This window comes from Amblyomma mixtum, chromosome 3, assembly GCF_055824585.1.
Source record: "Amblyomma mixtum isolate Tamu chromosome 3, ASM5582458v1, whole genome shotgun sequence".
Taxonomy (NCBI): Eukaryota; Metazoa; Arthropoda; class Arachnida; order Ixodida; family Ixodidae; genus Amblyomma; species Amblyomma mixtum.
The window spans coordinates 276,260,931-276,280,769 of NC_143014.1; the positions used below are offsets into that span (position 1 = coordinate 276,260,931).

General features: G+C 43.7%; 1 protein-coding gene across 7 annotated transcripts in view; it reads left to right on the plus strand.

Annotated features, from left to right (window-relative positions):
• The window catches only part of LOC149354967 (uncharacterized), a 38,491-nt gene that overhangs the window by 7,692 nt on the left and 10,960 nt on the right, over nucleotides 1–19,839 (plus strand). For 5 of the 7 annotated variants that reach the window (XM_089583576.1, XM_089583582.1, XM_089583580.1 and 2 more), the window contains 3 exons: nucleotides 5,820–5,985; nucleotides 7,185–7,343; nucleotides 10,115–10,519. In XM_089583576.1, the coding sequence (XP_089439702.1) occupies nucleotides 5,820–5,985; nucleotides 7,185–7,333 (315 nt within the window). In that variant the 3' untranslated portion in view covers nucleotides 7,334–7,343; nucleotides 10,115–10,519. Of the gene's footprint in view, nucleotides 1–5,819; nucleotides 5,986–7,184; nucleotides 7,344–10,114; nucleotides 10,520–19,839 lie in introns of those variants that run through there. The other 2 variants (XM_089583578.1, XM_089583577.1) reach the window with 1 other exon arrangement.

Here is a 19,839-nt window from a genome sequence, read left to right on the forward strand (position 1 = left end):
CAAGGCTAAGGTTGTTTTTCAGTCCTCTACTCTAAACTGCGGATTGTTGGCTTTGTAATTCCAGAGTGCTATCCCTCTTCATTTGTGGATGCTTATGTCCCTTGTGGTGTGCAGAACACCAGGCCGCTAGATCTCCTACCCATTAATTTTCAGAAATCAGTTCTCTTGGCCGAAGACTTCAATTCTCATCATGTGTCGTGGGGATATAAGAGAGGTGTCTGCGGCAAATGCCTTTGGGATTGGGTTATAGATAACAACCTTGCATGAATCAATTCAGCTTTGGCCACATTCTCTATGCTGAATCCATATCTGTGTTAGATTTAACTGTCTCAGCCCTTGTGTTCCTGTTCTGAATCAGTCGACAGTTGATTGTGGTGCATGTAGTGATCACATACGTATCGTTTTTGATGTTAAATGCCGCTTAACTTCCGCTTAATGCCGCTTAAATCTAATCAGTTACCTTGCTAACTTTTAAAAAAAATTATTATGACTATATTTTTTTCGTTTTTCATTAATGCTATTATTTTTTTATTAATCCCTCGGTTACAAATCACTGTGTCCATCTCCAGCCTGCGTGCGTTATGAATTTCCAGATTCAATTTCGTGTTTTTGCTTTCTGTTTACTTTTCTCTATCTCAGCAATCGTTTCTTTTTGTCCATGAAAAAATTCATCACAAAAACTATGTGCACCCCATTTCTTGGCCGATCCTCCTGTGTGGACATACGCGATTGTATGAGGTTAACAACAACAACTAATAAAGACTAGAAAAGCTCAGCAAAAGTAAAAATGACTAAGAATGACATAGGAAAGAGCGCAGCAAAGTTGCTCTGCAGTTTTCATTAATGAGCAAAACAAATACATGGCAAAGTTTGTAAGAAATTACAAAGAATCAATAAGTAGAAGAGAAGAAAAGGAGTATACCTAATGCTTACGCACTTCCCCAAGAGAATGATGAATAAGCGTGGCCATAATTTTTTACAGAGTCTGGCTATTTCCAGGCCATTGGAGCTAGGGGTAAGCAGTCTTGCATATCTTGCAGTCTTCAATGCAAGCGTACATGTGAGAGTGCGATTTGCAATTTAATCGTGAAGTCCAACATGGAGCATAGCAGTTTCGCTATGCTTGATCGACGTAAAAACATTACAGTGACAATTGTGCTGCTTAATTGTCAATGCATCACGGATATGCCTCACTGTACTTTAAAAGGAACAAAATTTTCTTGTCTGCTGCAATAGCTACCCTCATAAATTGCTTTGGAGCTAAAAACAATAATCTTAGGACAACTGAGTTTTTTTGGGCCAGAAGGGTGACTTAACTCCTGTAAAAGAGTGTAAAGACCCCAATCGTTGCACCTACGCTAGTGGGCTTCTGCAGTAATCTGTTGATATTATCACGCCTGCAGCTTTGTGGCAGCATCACTATTATAGCACGTAGCAATAGTGTACTGCATCAATCTGGGTAGAGGAAGTGCGACTGGAATTTCAAAGTTAATGTTGAGGGGAAAACTGTGCTGAAAGTTAATCAAATCAGGATCCTCGGACTCTCGAACTGAGAGGACGAGTATAACAAAGGAGCTATCAGGAAACTCACCAACTACGCTGTGCAAGTAACAGGTGCTTTAAGGAGGGTTGCACTCAAGGTCACAGGCCTTAAAGAACATAGTATCCTGAAATTCATGCAGGCATTTATAATTAGCAGAATTTGCTACTCCACAGCGTTCCTTGATATGAAAGCGCACAGGAAAGGTAGTATTGACACACTTGTTCTTCATTGCGTCAAGACGGTGCTGGGCCTGCCTATCTCCACCTCAACAGAACACCTCTTGGAAATGGGGGTGCATAAAAGTTGGACTGAACTAGCCGAGGCAGTGCGAATCGCCCAGCTAGAAAGACTGAGTGCAGCGAGTACGGGCCGGAGCATTTTGGAGTGGGTGGGCCAAAAAATCGATCAGGGAATATGTGACAAGATCGCCCTACCGCCACAATGTTGCGAGAATATCATAGTTCCCCCGCTCCCCCAACACATGCAGCCAGAACACCATAGGGAAAGGCGGAAAAAGAGGGTGGAAGCACTAGCTAAAAGGGCCAAGAAATTTAGAGCAGGAGAGGTAGCCTACGTGGACACAGTGAGTGGCAGGTGGGGGGGCGGCGGTTGCCACTGTAGTCAACGGCCGAGGTGCACCAGCCGCTGCCCCCTCCATTAGGAGTAGAAACGTAGATACAACTGTAGAGATCGCAATACCGCTCACTTGCACTGGAACCAAGGCTAGTTTGATTCTTAGCAACAGGAAAACTGCAATCTAGAACATAAGAAAGGGCAGGGTCTCGTTGGAAACAGCTCGTATCCTGGCCGCAGCCAAAATCGATCGCAAGATCTCCATGATGTGGGCCCAAGCACACACATTTATTTGTCCCCGGTAATGAGGCAGCCCAAGCATCAGCTCGAGATCTCTACTTCCGGGTACCCGGCCGCTCGACTGTCAGGGGATGGACGAACGCATGGAGGGAAAAAATTTTCTTTCATGGACAAACGTTTGCATACATACGTGGAAATCATCAAGAACTACTGTTAAGAAGACGTCTGACGCCGCCACCGGATTGAGGCTTAAAGAAAGAGGCTGTCGCCTGGCGACGATTAAAGGCCGAAAGTTTTGCAAACCTCTTCTGGTTGTTTTGCACCCAGGTATACGATAGGAAAGACGATAAATGCAAAACCTGCAGAGCGAGGGTGGCCCTCGATCACACAATTTTGGATGGCGCCAGATGCCTGGGCGCTGGAGAAGATATTGAAAGTGGAGAAGTGTGGGAGGCCCTGCTATGGAGCGAGCTCCCCATCGACCAGTAAAGAGCTGCCCGCCTGACGGCTGAAGCCACGAAGAACCACTCTATTTTTGCCAGTCGTCATTGGTCGCGGATGTCCCGGCCCCGTTCCCTAGGCCTGCATGCCGGGGGCGGGGAGTAGAGGGCCTCCTACATCACTGGAAGTAAAGTTTTAATCTTGATCATCATCTGTACACTGAGTTGTTTTTTATTTAAGTAATTGATTTAAAGCCTCTAGGTGGTGTGCGCTGGCGCACAGCCACGGCGCTGTGGTGCGCATCCGCCATGATTGAGGTGCACGTCGCTCTCGGAATGAAAGAGATCTTGAGGTGGTGAGCCACGTACTACAAGCGGACATTCGTGTTCTGCGCACTGCGGAGGAACGGCTTTCAACTACCTCGTTGGACAGACTCGAGGTGACCAATGCATGTCTATTTTATCGCAATTACCGTCAAAACTAAAGTAAAATATATGTTGCCTCAACCACACCGGCCGGCCCTGGAGGACATTGGTATATTCTGTAACTGGCTAGGCCTAGCCGCCTAGCTCTGATCCTGAAAAACTTTCTTCCTTAATGTCACTTCATCCAGCAAAATCTGCCAAATGAACGTCATACGAGCAATAGCGTCTAACGGTAGTGCGTTGTGTGTAGTAATTCTATCTAATTATGGTGTGCTAGTAATTCACTCATGTGGAGGCACTACGTGATCCGTGGCTTCGCAACAATGCCTAGGATTCTGATTTAGGTCATTGAACGCGACTGTTTCACTGTTTCTTTGTTGCTCTTCAATCAAAATGTTACCGCCGTGTCCAAAATTGAACCTGCAACTCCGTACCCGGTATCTAAATGCCATGGCGACTTAGCCACCGATGCACACCGTAAGAGTCTGCCCTTACGGTGTGCCTCAGCGTTCACCTGGATGAAGACCTTCAAGTGTTGTGTTGTGTTGGGTTTAATGGCACATAGGCAACTAAAGCCATCATGTGCCAAGCACAAGGTATAGGAAATAATTTCTGCACCATTGAATAAAAATGTCAAATGTAATCAGTGGTGTAAAGGGCCTAAACGTTTACTTACCTACTGATAACAGAGAAAAAGAGATTTAGGAATGGCTAAAGGTAAAAACTTTAAAAAGGTCAGGTAGCCTCAGCGTCCATCCTTCGCCGGGCAAGGATGTAGAGGATCCCAGCCAATCAAATAAAAACCTCAGCCTTTTTTCTCATGAATGAGAAAGCAGCTGAGGGACATCACGTGAATCACTGGGTCATGATTTATAGCTTGCTGAGAACCCCTGCTTCTATTAAAAATCTAAAAACACTGGACATGTCAACGATTGCATTATCACCGATGAGTAATGCGGGATGAAAAGGAATGGATTGATTATAAAACAGCAAAAAGCACTTTTTCCTCAGCTTTTCCAGTCTAGAGCATTGAAATAAAATATGATTTACCGTCAGTTCATCTCCACATGTACAAACTGGTTTCTCTTGTTAAGTCAGCAGAAAGTTGTGTGTGAGGTGTGTATGGCCTATACGGAGACGAAATATAACGACTTCCTTAAAACCTTCCTGTTGCACACATGACTTCCATTCTCCTAAGACTGGCTTTACTGAGTGTAGTTTATTATTTATTTCGTTGTTCCAAACGGACTGCCATTTTTTTCGTGCTTTAATATGTACACAGTTTACACAATCTTTATACAGCATATTTACATTTTCAATTTGCTTACCACGAGCTTGGGCAGCACAGACATCTGCTCTTTCGTTGCCTTTTATGCCGACATGACTTGGTACCCAGAATAGCCTTATATTTTGTCCTTGAGCGATGGATGTTGTTATGTTGTGTATGATGTCGCCAAGCAGAGGAGTGGTTGCATTTCTATAGTTAAGGGCTGTAAGGAAGCTTAGCGAGTCAGTGTAAATAATACTGTTTGCGAGGTTCTTGTTTACTATTTTTTCTATGGCTACACAGAATGCGTAACATTCGGCAATGAAGACGGATGCACACTGTGGAAGCCTATTATATTCCAATTACCTTGCACTACTGTACTTCCCACGTAAGCATCAGGTAAATTCCTTCAAGGTAAATTCCTTCAGAGTAAACATCTTTATGGTAAAGGCCTTGTGGTGAAGGTCTTCCTGGTAAAGAGTTCAGGCAGAAGACTCCTAGGCTGAAGTCCTTTATGTTAAAGGCCCGAGAGGACCTTAAGTGCCCACCATAACTAGCGGTATTTCACGGTACTCCATGCTGAGTCATTCTAACCCATGCTAAACGATCTGCTATTTTTAAGGCGTAAACATTTCTTGGCTTATAAGTGGCATGGATGGAAGTTGTCCGCATGTGTCTGCCCAAATTGCCAATCATTAGTTGTAGGGTAATCAAAATAAATGTATAAGTTGACAAGCAACAGGTTTATAATGATAGTAGGGATGGTAAATAGTAAAAAATAGAAATAGCGACAATGGTAGCTACTGACAGTAATAGTGCTGGAGATACAGAAGATGACAGCGATGATGATAGCTATATTGAGAGTTCATGACAGCAATGATTATGATAGTGTTAGCGACCATAGTAATGAAGGCAGGTGAGATACAAAAATAAAACAAAAAGAGTGAGAGAAAAGTCAGAAAATGAAAAAATAAACAGAAGCAATGAAAAAGAAATAGACTTAATAAAAAAAACAAAGTTAAGAAAAAATAAAAAACAAAAAGGAAGAGAAAAATGGAAAAGAGGGGAAGTCTTCAGCTCGTAAGCAGTCTTAAGTGCAATCTCGTAATTTTTCTTTGCAGCAGCACTGAGTGGTACCACAGAATTGCTAGTGGGGGATACATGATGCTGTGGATGCAGAACACACGGCTCCTACTTCTACAAAACCGATTCACTACGTAACATTTTCCTTTGGTATGCCTGAATGCATACCAAGGTGCATAATGCAGGTGCATTATGCACCTTGAAGTGGCATAATGGATGCCTACTAAAGGGTATCTTGATGCCGCAGCTTGGCTCAGCCCCGACGACGGCGCTGCTGCTCTTTCTCAGCGTCAAGAAGCCGCAGCTTCAAGCAGTCGTCCCACTGGTCGCCCGAGTGGACCTGGTGGTCGTGATGCCCAAGTACCGGCTCAACCTGTCCAGCTTCTTCAATGAAAACTCGAATGATGCACTAGGTGAGTGCCGACAAATGACAGTTGTTTGGATTGAAGTTGGGAGCAGTAAATATGTGTAATAGGTTTAAAGACAAATCGTCATTTTATTTTATTATTTTTCTTCTACTGTGACCAAAGGAGTATTTTTCAGCATTTCGAAATAATATGCTAAAGCTATTCAGTTGCCAAATAGTGTTCCAGGCTTTGAATGTATATGCAAAGGCGTAATTCAACTGATTACCCGCAGTGCGCAAATATTCACTTATTTCTACAGTGTGCTGGCCACAATTCTCAAGCAACGTTACAAAGAAAAATCAAATAGTTACTTTAGAGCAATCTTAGTAAACTCTTTCGATTACTAATACAAATATCCATGGTTTCTCTCTGACATATCTGAAAAGTCACACACTCTGCAAGATGAGATAGAAGGATCGAGATTGAAAAGTTGCCAACATTATCCAAGGGTCACGGGATAAGTGCAATGCGACACCGATGATTTGAAAAAGAAGCTGCTGACGTTCAAATGCTCATTCCTGCAACGCAGCAGACTGCAGTGCTCCCATTCTTTAGCATTCTCCTTATCCTCCTTCTGCTCAGTACTAGAGATAATAAATGCTTGTGCACAAATGAGGTAGTTAAGGGTGAAAACAACTGTTAATGTTCACTGCCATCTGCCTGTGTTTCTCCTCACCAGAAGGAGTTACTAATAATTTTCTTGAAAAACCAAATGGCGAAACATGCCCGATGGGTGCAGGGAGTAGAAGAAGGCATTCTTATTTGCACGGTATGAACAGCACTTGTTGCATTGGCGAGCAAAGGACTGCGACGACTTGTAATGCAATGAGAGGGGGGAGGCCTTAAATTTTTTATTTTCTTTTTTTCTAGTATGGTTTTGAATAGGCTGCTTAGTTTATTTTCTTAAGGGAAACAATGCCAAGCACATTATCGTAAGCGGCACATAAAGTGACCAAGAGCTGGAAGGGGAAAGAGAAATTACAGCAATGGGCTGAGAATCCTCTGTTGAAATTTCTTTAAGCCTGATGGCTCTTAGGTATAGATTATATTGAAAATACAAATGACCAGTGATTAGTTATTCCTAATTTTCTTCTGATTTTTCCACTGCTTTATTTTTAATCTCCTTTGACTTTCGGTTTGTTTCATAGTGGGCCGTGAAGACACACAAGATGCAATCTAACACACGTGAATTTGATTTCCCGCAGGAAGAAAAGAACGGCCTGCGAGCGTTGTCTGTGGGAGCCCAATTGCAGCTCAAAGCTTGCATCTGCAGTGCATTCGACCTCTGCTTCCAAAGGCCGTGCCGGCTGTGCGAAGAGGATTGCAACTTCTCACTGCCCCCAGCTGGCTGTGACAAGAAGCTGGTAACATTTAACTCATCAGTACCTCCTTCTGGGCCGCCAAACAGAATGTGCTTTTTGCACACTAATTCTCAAAGCAAGTATCGAAGTGGCATTACAGAAAACAGTGAAAATGGCCACGCTCAAAACTCTGAAAGCATCCCTTTGAGGCAGTCTCGGAAAGTTCGACAACATGATGCTGCGGAATATTGGGCACAATCTTGAAAGAAAATGCACAAATTTATGGCCCCCAGCCTGAGCCAGAAACTACATCTAGCTTGACTCAGTGAACAAAAGGAAACAGTGAAACAGGAAATATTCATAAAAATGTTTAAAAATAATCTATTAATCAAAAATAATCTAAAAATAACCGGCATTATCTTTGTGCCACTTTTAGAAGTGTTTTCTTTTTCTGTGTTTTTTCTGGCCCATCTAATCTAATGGTACTTTTTTTAATGCTAGGTTTCACCTGTGGTTCTGTTGGGTGTACTTTGTGAGCACAGTCTTCTTGTTTGTGTCTGGTGACAAGTTTTCTCTTCTGTACAGTTGGCTCACAGTTTGAACAGGGAAAAAAAAGATTAAGGTACGATCCCACAGTTGATGCGACAATTCTGTCAAAGCAGTTAGGTCTACCCTAAATTATTACTTTCATGTCTTCACTTTAACGAATGCTTCCTTTTGGTTGAAGCCTCAGACGTGACAGTTTTTCCGGAGGGAGAATAAAGGCAGAGATGAGTGGGGAGTGGTGGGTGGTTTTGTAGAAGGTGCAGGTGGGTGAGGTTGGCGGTGGGTGGGGAGAAATCCCCTAGAAAAGGGGAGGTGCCTGGTGGGTGGCGTTTCTGGAGCACAGCCGATTTGCTCATTACTTGTATAGATTTGATTCTGCCGTCACAGATTGGTTCGGCTGCTGCAGGGGTTTCTGGTGGGCGGATGCCTTCTGGAAAGAGAGGTAGGAGGTCTGGTGGTGCGTGGTGCATCCAGAAAGTAGAGTTCATTGGAGAATGGTGCCTCTGAAGGGTGGCAGTGGGCGGGGATGAGGAGGTTGACCGAGGGTGGCAGTGCATAGATGGGCAGCTACCTAGTTAGGGGGGTGATGTGTGGAGTGGGGCTGGGAGGAGATGGTGTCGCCACACAGGCTTCAGCCAACTAGATGGGTGTTTTGCCAATGGACAGTGGCTACTTCTAGAGTAAACAACGAACAAAGTTCATATCTTCTGCGCGCAGTAGTGTTGAACTTTGGAGGATTGTTGAACTAGATAATTTTGTAACAGTTAGACCATGCATGTCTTATTTCGTGTTTTACAACAAATAAGAAACAGAAAGCTCCTGAAATTTGAATCACATTAGATTAAGGAATCCTAGGCGGTCGAAAATTCCGGAGCCCATCACTACAGCGTCCCTCATAGGAGTTGCTTAGGAACGTTAAACCTCACATACCGATTAGTATTTGTTAGTAATTTTATTCCGGAGCTATTTCCTAATGGTCAGTAAGCATATGTATGTAGACTAAGCTTGAGTGTCAGGACAGGACACAAACAACTTCCACACAGACACCACTGCACTTGTTTCCGCATTTACTTTGCATCAATTCTCAGCATTTCCACTGAACACATTCTAAATATGTACAATTGGAGGGAACACTTAAGCTCTGCCTTAAGAGTATCACGCGATAGCTTTCATCGTTAATGCCCTTATAAGCAGAATTGGTCATGGTTGTCTTTAAGTGATAGATCTCTGGGAGCCCTCATACCACCCCTTGTGCGGTGGTGAAGCGGTTATGCTATGCGCCACTCCCCAACGATGGCAGGTGCTGCCACCGGTGGGGCTTGAGACCTAGGTTGCTCTTCCCGAGGAACCTCTTGCGACCAATTATTAATTGAACTGCCACCTGCCACAGTGGTCAGTTTGCTCACAACCCAGTGGGCAGGTTGTGATGACGGCTCTAGGTCACTTGACCTAGGTGGCTCATTCAGGCTGCTTATCCGTGGTGTTTAACCTGTTAATCATCTGTGCTCAGCACTGCTTAGGCAAAGACCTGTGGTCACTTTCGAAAGATTCGGAACACCCATGAGGTAAAACAAGCCATGGGCATGGGCCAGACACAAACCAGGTGCGCTGTATATTTTTGACAAATTCTGTAGGAAGTAGCTCAGTGTCATCTTCAGTTACTGTTTTAATACAGTATGTTTTTGTGTGTCAGTGGGAGGTGGGGCAGTCTTGTGCAGCATGGGGTGTCAGGAGGTTGGGCAACTCCAACTGATATGGTTTTCACACTGTCGTCCACGACACATTGTAACCCCTCGCCCTCAGCCTCGTCCCCACAGTTCAGGTAAGAGGAATGAAAGTCTTTCTGGCTGCCTTTATATTCAAAGGCTTATTTAGCTGATGTTAGCAGAGCTGAGCTGGTCATCATGTGTTTCCTGTGGAAGAGACAGCACAAAGAATATTTACGCTAAGGGGATGTTCCAGATATGTAGGACATGCCCCAGTGATGGCTGTGTAGTATCACCAGGAGCCCACAGAACCCAGCGACGTTACTGCGCTGCCTATTTGCATATGAAATGCTTGTCTTAATTCCCAGATGTTCCACTGCTCCTTTGAGCTGTGTGCTGGTAAACGTGCAGCAGGTGAACAAGTGTTGCCTCACACATTACAACGTGGTGGACCAAAGCAAGTGTTCTGTGGCGACCTCATGACAAATCTCATTAGTATGTGAATTTGTGTTGCTATGTGTCGGACCCTTGCAATGTAGGGTCTTCCCCACGTTGGACAGTGGTTGTGTGGTGGCTGTGCAGAGGCCAGTGGAGATCCACCACTGGAGCCGCAGCATGCTTGCACCCACAGCTGCTGGCCACAGGGTTTCGTGATGCCATCTCCTGGAACCTGCAACCACGCATGGCCAGCAGCTACCAGCTTTATCAAGCACAGCGGACCGAGCGCTTGGAAAAGACTTCTCCAAGCAGATTTCCGGCAGCGACGCTGTATGTTTCTGAGACTTTGGAGCCAAATTGCTGAATATTTGGCCCAGAATCAATTCAACGTGATGGCATATAGTACTGCAATACACTTTGTTTTCACAAGTCATGGCGAATTTCTACTTTGTTGTTGTTTGTTTAATGTAACATTTACTGTGTGCTAAAAAATGTGTTCTGCAGGTGATTATTGCTTAAGTGTGAATAAAAGCTTGCAGCATGCAGGTATGATGGAAACTATTTCTTTGCAGACGGCCAAAACACTCTAATGAACACCATTGAATCACGAGGCCACACACTTGCTACATCCCCTGGAATAATATCAGACGATTGACTAGTGAGGCTGCGCGGAAAGTTTTTTTCCTACAAATCCGCATACCCCGAACTCTTGTCCATGACTGTACATTGTAAAATCACCCTCCCCAAACCTTGCATTCAGTTCCTTTTAGGTGGTTTGTAGCGCTTTATGTATTTGAAAGAGTTAGCAATTGAGGCCTCACCATGAAAAAGTGTCCGTTGTTGTCCGGAGGCCTAGTGGTGCGTACACTTGACTCGTGCGACCTGGCAGGTGGAGCCACGTGCCACTACCATCCACCTGCCATGGTTGTCTGGTGGCAAAATGGGCGGTGAGGAATTTCCCTCCGGACTTGTAGGGTAGAAGAGATGAGGCTGGGAAGGTGGCTAGCATAAGAAGGACAGAAAGAAATCGATTGTAAAATTGATAAGGGCTAATAATGGCTAGAAAAGCAGAGGTAAAACAAAAATGACCATGAACGACTGGGGAAAGAGCGCAGCAAGTTGCTCAGCAGTTTGCTGTAAAAAGCAACAAAATACACAACAAAATATATAAGAAAATATGAGGGAACAATAAGTACAAGTAAAAAAAGAGCAAGAAGTATACCTAATGCTTAGGCATTACCACCGCATAATGATGAATAAGCACACCCATAATTTTTTATTGTATATTGCTATTTTCAGGCCATTATAGCTAGGGGGAAGCAGTCTAGTATATCTTCGTTCGATGCGAGCATATGTGTGAGGGAATGTGATTTGCGATGTAATCGCAAAGTCCAACGTGGGCATCTTCGGTTTCATTACACTAGGTCGATGCCAAAAAACATTTGAGTGACTTATTGTGCCACTTAATCATTTATGCATCACGAGGAGGCCTTGCTGTACTCTAAAGGGAAAAAAAATTTACTTGTTCGCTGCATTAGCAATGCCCATAGATTCCTTGAGAGTTGAAGACATTTATCTTAGGACAACAGAGGTCTCCTGGGCAAGAAAGGTGACGTAACTCTTGTGAAAGGCCCTAAAGTTAACAATCGCCACATCGACGACAGTGGGCTTCTGCAATAATCTGTTTGTGTTCTCATGCCCGCAGCTTTGTGGCAGCATCACCATTAGAGCCAGTAGTGGTAATGTACTGCATCATTCTGGGTAGAGGAATGTAAAACAACAAAGAGAAATATTTTCATGAAATTCGCACTATAGGAAAAATACAGAGAGCTGATGCTCAAATAAATTGTCAGCAAAAAAATTATAGTTGTAGGGAGCAGTTTTTGACCGACACTCGAGTGAGGCCTTGCACTGGAGTCCCAAGCAGAAATGCAAAAAATGTGCAGAACAGTGCAGACGGTCACGAGGGTAATGCATGGGGAAATTAATCGCTTGACTTCATGGCAAATCTTTCAAGCTGCAGAAGGTTCAACCGGATTGCATTTTGGCATAGATATCCAACATTCTCAGACAACATTTTTAATACTGAGAAATTGGTAGATGCTGTTATGGAAATATTGGAAATAATGTTCCATTCTCTGGATGTGTAACAAAATATATTGTTTAACATGTTTCCATTGATCGCATCGAGCACTTAAGGCTGTCATAAAAAACCAACGGGGAACGCTTTTGACAATAGCAAAAACGCTAATAGCAAAAAAAAAAAAAAATTCAAAGCGCCGTCGAGTGCTTGGCGGATATATTATCATAGAATCTTAGATTATATGAAAATATTGCATTCGTAAACACTTTCCCATTCAAAAATGCTTTTGTCTAAAATTTTTGGGTATGGAAGTGCCAAAAATAAAGATTTTTAATGCCTGCCATGATGTATTGCCTTAAAAACTTTGTTAAAGTTAGCTATGGCCGCTTGTTGGGAGGGAACTTTTTGAACTTCGGAACCTCACCCTCAACCTTCATGCTCATAAGCAAGAAAGATGGTCTTTTGAGCTGTGACTGCTCGACCTTTTGAATATTCACGAAAACTACAGTTTAAGCAAGTTTATTATGTAGCCACCGCTCTCACCTTTCCCGTGTGTTGCTGCAGGCACTGCGATTTGGTAACCTTTGGAAATGTATCGAGATCAATCAAATCCATAGTTAGCACCCTGAGGCGGCACCAACTTTCAATGTTCTGCGCTTCCCTCGGACTCTGTAGTGAGTCGGAACACAGCACACACACACACTTTATGGTCATCTCACACAGTCACTGGTTTCTCAGCGAGCCTTGTGGGGTCCTGAATTCCTGGAAGCGTCCCACTTCCCATGGACCGCCACTGCCGTCGGGTCCGACGTATTGCTCTGCGGCACCAGCCCAGTGCAAGCAGAAGGATTAGTTGCACAGTGCCTTTGTCCCCTCTTCTCCTTCCCTGATGCGTCATTCTCGACCGGCAGGCAGAACGCCCATAGTCACCACCGCTGGCAAGACTGTATTGCTCCTTTTGTGTCTACAACTTCCTGATGGTCAGGGAAGTCTCTTGCTGGTGTTGTTGTTGTTGGCCTCATAAAATGGCCCATACCCACAAAGAGAATTGGCCATAACGAGGTGATGGCTACCTGTACTGCAAATTGCATGTAGCAAACATGGGATGATTAAAAAAATTTGGGCAACTCCCAGCGCACGTGTCTCGAAGCACCTAAGAGCCTCGTCATCTTGAGTGACAGTTTCATTAGGCAAGCCTAGTGCGTGCTTTCCAACCACTAATCTCTTTAACAAACAGCTGCGAATTGGGGGAGGGGAGTGAGAGGATGAGAGGCACAGTTGTTCGGTGAGCTCTGTCGTCGATTCGTTCAGCGCGACAGCACTGCTCCCATAGGTGCCTATGTATTCTGCAGAAGCTTCTAACATTCGTTAGCACAGGGCTAAATGTTTACTATCTAAAAACAAAGCATTTAAAATTAATATTCTCTTCAATCCATAAGCAAAATCACAGAATTTTTTTCCCCACATGTCACAGGCGGAGATTTGGCAGATTTATTTATTTATCTATTTATTTATTTCCGATAACCTCATGGCCCACAGGGCATTATTGAGGGGAGTGCTACACAGATATAAAATGATACTGTTACAAAAAGGGGGTAACGCATGCAAGACATGCCTACAAAAAATGATATGCATGATTGCAAAAAGAAAACTACCTGCAAGAAAATACATGATTCGAAAAAGCGAAACAATACAATAATTAGGAATACCAACACCAAAACGAATAAATTCACAAAAACAGTCGAAAAATGTTGCAAGTAAACACAAAAATATGTACTAGACCGTCACCATTGGTAGAAACATTGAACGAGCAACTGGGTACAATGGCAGAAAGCTATAAATAAAACAAAGCACATGAAAAAAGGAACAGAGCTAAATGCACAATATTCAAAACAAAGTGAACCAATTGAGGCTATGGTAAACCATAATGTAATGACAACATTGTCCTAGACTCATCAACGTCCTTTGCAGCTACAATATGTGGTGGTAGGTGGTTCCACTCTGACGATGTTTTTGGAATAAAAGAATTTATGCAGGATGTTGTCCAGCAATGAGGAACGCCAACTTTCCATGAGTGATCGATGCGGGATGAAACATATATTGGTGTTGTGATCAATGCATCTTTAAGAGTGGAGTTCATGTTGTAAATTTTAAAAAACAGACACAGGCGTGACACTTTTCTGTACAGAGCAAAAGGGTTAACGACAAACTATTTTTGATTTCTGTAATACTGGAAGCACGATCATGGTTGCTTGCAATAAAACGCGCTGCTCTATTCTGCACAGCTTCTAGGGTGTCAATAAGTGTGTTAGTGAAAGGGTCCCATACAGAGTTAGCGCATTCTAATTTTGAGCGCACAAGTTACTTATACAGAAGAAGCTTGACAGGGGCTGGTGCTAAGGAAAAATTGCGCTTAAGGTATCCAAGCATGCAGTTAGCGGAAGCTATGATAGAGCTGATGTGTGCTTTCCAAGTTAGATCTGACGCTAGAATGACGCCGAGATATTTATAAGATTCCACGGGTGTTAGCAAGGAAGTAGAAATAGTGTAGGCAACGGGACTTGAATTTTCGCGATGGGATAAGCGCATTACTTTGCATTTAGATGTATTAAGCATCATTTGCCATTGTGGACACAAGTTAGAGATAGTGGTTAGGTCTGCCTGAAGTAATTTAAAGTCATTCATATTTTTTATTTCGCAGTAAACAACACAATCGTCTGCAAAAAGTCCTACTGAAGATGCTACGTTGTTAGGCACGTCATTACTATATACAAGGAACAGCAAAGGACCTATGACAAAACCTTGTGGGACGCCGGAGGTCACAGGAATGGATGACGAATTAAAGCTATTAGCGTGTACTTACTGCAATCGGTTAGACAAAAAGCACTCGACCCATGTTGGTATGTTATGGTCAATATTAAGTTTACTTAGTTTGTAAAGAAGTAAGTTGTGTGACACTGAGTCAAATGCTTTGCGAAAGTCTAAATAAATACAGTCAGCCTCACTGCATGATCAAGTATGAAGTTAATATTGCTTGTAATACTTATTAATTGTGTTTTGCAAGAGCAGTATTTTCTAAAACCATGTTGTGCACAGTTGAAAAAAGAAGATGACTCAAGAAAGCTAGCTAGATGAGACAGGGTGACGTGCTCCATTATATTGCAAAGAATGCTGGTGAATGACATTGGTCGATAGTTGAGTGAAAGGTGTTTGTCGCCTGATTTGTGGAGTGAAACCACCTTACCCAATTTCCAGTCATCTGGGGGTTCACAGTCTTGTAGGGATTGCTGAAATAATTTTGACAGTATTATGGCAGAATATACTTTACTGTTGGTGAAGCTTACAGGACAGCATAATTTCTTTCTCTCGATGGCCCACAACACTGCTTAAAATGGCGCGCCCAGCTTTTTATAGCTTTCTAAACCGTGTTTTACACTAAAACCCTGAGTTTAAGCCAAGGAGCTTGCCGTGGTTTTGTGTTGCCCTAATGGAAATGTCGATGCATTTGACGGCGTAATAGCTTGCACTTTAAAAGAAAAATATAGCGCTTAAAGCTGCCAGCATCACACAGTCAACCGTGCAGCACTTATCTTCTGTGCCCCAATACTGTCTCAAGTCTTCCCTTGTTCCCACTAAGTGGCCCTGCTTAAAACGAAGTTCTGCCTCTGGGCTCTTTAGAGAAAGGCGTTGCAGTCATCCACACATGGCACAGTGGGTGTGAATTGAAAGCTTAGAATATACGTTTGAAGAAAACATGTACCAAACCGCATGTTCTTGCGTCACGTAATTCGAAGCACAGTCTTCCATTTTGCTTGTTTGACTGATATAAGTGGAAAAGTCTCCTTGCGGAATTATGTAATGTGCAAATAGGATGATACTGATATTCAAACAGAAAAATGGAAGTTTCTGTACTCATCAAGTTGTAGCATCGGTGTCGTCTAGAATGCCAGTGAAAACAGTCAAAGGCCAATTGCAGGGTTGGGCACTTAAGCAGAATTCGTGAAATGTTTGTGTACAACAAGAGAACAAGTAAAACATTACTTGTTCTCTACTGCCCTAAATGTTTATATTATCGCAGCCATCTCAATGTATACTATTTATAGGTATTAACGGCACACATGAGAATGTTAACCACCCCTCCTGCCTTTCCTGGAGAACCTTTGAATGCAGGGTTATGGCCCTGTGCAAATGAAAGGAGACCATCAATGCAACCCTGAAAGTGGTGAGAGATACCGCAACTGCTGCCCACTGTAGATATGTCCACCATTGAGACTAACCATAATCCGGCTCCTGGCAGCATCGGGCCTCTCAGTGATTAGTGCAGCATCCCTAGGGTGCTTGAACACAGGGGCCCCACCACTGGTTGCCTCACAGCTTCATTCATTCAGGAAGCCTGTACCCATTCTTAAAATCATCCCTTGAGGCAAGATTCGCCACTTAATGTGATTGTGATCTGCCTAATGGCGATAGGAAGGAGTCTAGAAGTGTGTTTAATTTGTCGTGTCGGTAATTTCGCCATCTGGAGATATGTCATTTACCAGGTGTGACAAAAGTCGGTTTTATCAGTCGGCCATGAAGAGCGAGAAATACTTTGAGCATTTAGGATTACGCTTTTGAGCTGAATAGCATACTGTTATGGTTTGTAATGATCAGGCTGCGAACACAATTACCGTGCAGAGTTTGAAATACCCCAGTCGTGCCTTGGTACACTGCCAAATGATGAGTGGTGCACCTGCGGCAGAAGGAGGAACCATAACAGATATTTGTTCACACAAGTTTTATAGAGTCTACAGTCAGTCTATGACTATCTATAGGAATCTGAATGGAAGGGGAAGGAGGAGGAGAAAATATTGCATGAAATGACTTCTGTTGTGGTAATCGTAGTGACGGGTGTGTTCTGTATGAACTGCTGCAGTATACTGCAGAATGCCTGCTTGTGACCACCTAAATAGTGCAGCCTCTCTCACATATTGTATTTTCTTGAGATGTGAGGAAATGAAACTGCCAATAACAAGGAGATGCAGCACACAGTGCGCATGCTTCGCTGGCTGTATTCAGGCGCCCCAGCCCACTGAAATAATAGGTAAAAGTTCTTGCCCAAAGACGGCTGACGATGAACGCTCTAAGAAGGGTGCAGCGAAGCTCACATTTTGCCCTATTTCACTTAGAACAGGCCACCTTCATAGGACCTACTGCTAGGTGCTTGGATGCAGAATTGTAAAGCTACCCAGCCAATGCGGGCATTTTCACACCTTTTGAGAGACATGGGCGTCAACTCGCGATTGTGATGCCAATGAATGTGTGTGTCCATATTCTCAACTCTCTTCTCCCCACATCATCACCCATCACATACGACCCTCTTTCGCCTCCTCTTCCACTTTCCCAATGCAGAGTAGCAGATAGAATATTCATCTTTCCTGCCAATCTCCGTGCCATTCCAAGCAATGAATTGAACCTTCCTTTCTTAGAAGCTTTGTGTCCATAATGGAGGTATACATATTCCATGTAAGAAAAAAAAAACATGGCATCTCCACACCGAACAGTGGTTGTCATGGCTCGAATCTAAGATGGTGCTACAAAGACACCCTAATCACGAGTCACCCTGCACACCACTGACAGTGGCAATGGTGAAGCCTAATCAAGTGCTGCGACACATGCCTCATGACCTTGTTAATTTTGTGTGTGGTGACGGCAGCAATCCGACAAGCTATAATATAAACACTATTACAGTACACTAGTAAAAAATCTATTGCACTATTAACACTATTACATGAACCCTATTACAATAAGTGTAAGTAAATGGAGTGATTGTGATTCCAAACTGTCATAGTGGACATGATAAATGTGAAAAAGCTTAGGTGAATTTGCAGTGCAATATTCGTAAATTGTGGTACCCATAATATTTATTCTTCAAACTGCCCAGAAGAGAGTGCGTTGGCTATCATTCGGCAGATATATAGTAGAAGGACAAATGAAAGAGTGCAACGCCGTACAGCGGTTCCGACATTTAATTTTTATTTGTGGGTATTCAAAACAACTGGATGATGCTGAGGTAGAAGATGCCATATCACAGCTTTAGCCCCCCCCTTCTTTATACTTTGCTGGGATTGCTGTCGCTTACAGTTGTACACTATTAAGCAAGCATAGGAAGGGCTGTATTTAAATGAAAAAAAAGTAAAAGCATTCATGGTGTTGTGCAGCGAGGCAGTCAACAGAACAAAAATCATAACGTTATTAAACTGTACGTCAGATCAGGTAAGATAGATGAGTTCTCACAATCACATAATTTCAACACTACTACCGCATTTGCGGTGGAGGTCGAGTAACTTACGTAGAGTTTGGTTTTTCAAAGCCAGTAACCTGTTTCTGTAGAAGTAATGGGTTCCTCTTCAAGTGTGAACATGTCGTAGTTAGGCACGTTTTGTCGTAAATGACCTACTTTGTCTCTACGTTTCAAGCTGATCATTATGTTTCAAACTAAATTATGCTCATAATTGGTGCATAGCAAAGAGGCACTCCATATCGCAATATATATGAAAAAATGCATGGAAAGGTCTATAGCAATCAAGTAAGTACTACAGGAGGAAGAGGTAGCTTAGTTGGTTTCAGGGTGTCGAACCGGAATTTTTTCAGGTTCGGTTCAGGTTCGGGTTCACACCTTTCGGGTTCAGTTCCGGGTTAGGCTCGAAAGCGACATTCGGTTCCAGTTTGAACCGGTTCGGACCGTACTGAACAGGTTCAGGCAAGTTCAGTGAAAAAAAAATTTAGAACATAGATGGGGAACAAACGCTACAAAGGTTCGCGGCATTACTCCCCTCTCCAAGAAGCATCGACTCGATGCTTTAGAACATAATGCGGCTATAAACAATCAAAAACGGATTGTGCAAAACTAAACACCGAATGTGGAAACACGGCGTCCTTTAGCGTGCATGATGGGGCTTTAGGCGTACGACATGGACTACTTCTTGTCGTACGCGGCGTCGCTGGGATGCAGTCATTTGGTCAGGAACGACTTCATAGTCCAATTGACCTAGCCGACGAAGAACCTTGTACGGGCCGAAATAGCGGCGCAAAAGCTTTTCACTCAATCCTCGGCGGCGAATGGGCGTCCAAACCCAGACTCGGTCTCCTGGCTTGTATTCCGCGCTGCGTCTTCGTAGGTTGTAGCGTCTGGCGTCGGTCTGCTGCTGGTCTTTGATCCTTAATCGGGCAAGTCTTCGGGCTTCTTCTGCACGTTGAAGGTAGGCGGAGACGTCAACGTTATCATCCTCGGTAACTGCGGCAGCATGGCGTCTAGCGTGGTCGTGGCCTCTCTGCCATGGACGAGCCTAAAAGGCGTCATCTGGGTGGTCTCCTGCACTGCGGTGTTGTAGGCGAACAGTACGTAAGGCAAGATTACGTCCCAGGTCTTGTGTTCGGTATCGACATAGACGGCGAGCATATCGGCGATGGTTTTGTTGAGGCACTCGGTCAGTCCGTTGGTCTGCGGGTGGTATGCAGTTGTTCTCCGGTGGCTGGTTTGGCTGTGATGGAGGATGGCCTGCGTCAGTTCCGCTGTAAATGCTGTTCCTCTGTCAGTGATGAGCACATCGGGGGCGCCGTGTCGCAAAATAATGTTCTCCACGAAAAATTTGGCGACTTCTGCTGCTGTTCCGTTCGGTAGGGCTTTTGCCTCGGCGTAGCGGGTCAGGTAGTCGGTCGCTATAATTATCAACTTATTTCCAGATGATGATTTCGTAAAAGGGCCAAGCAAGTCCATGCTGATCTGCTGAAAGGGCCTTGAGGG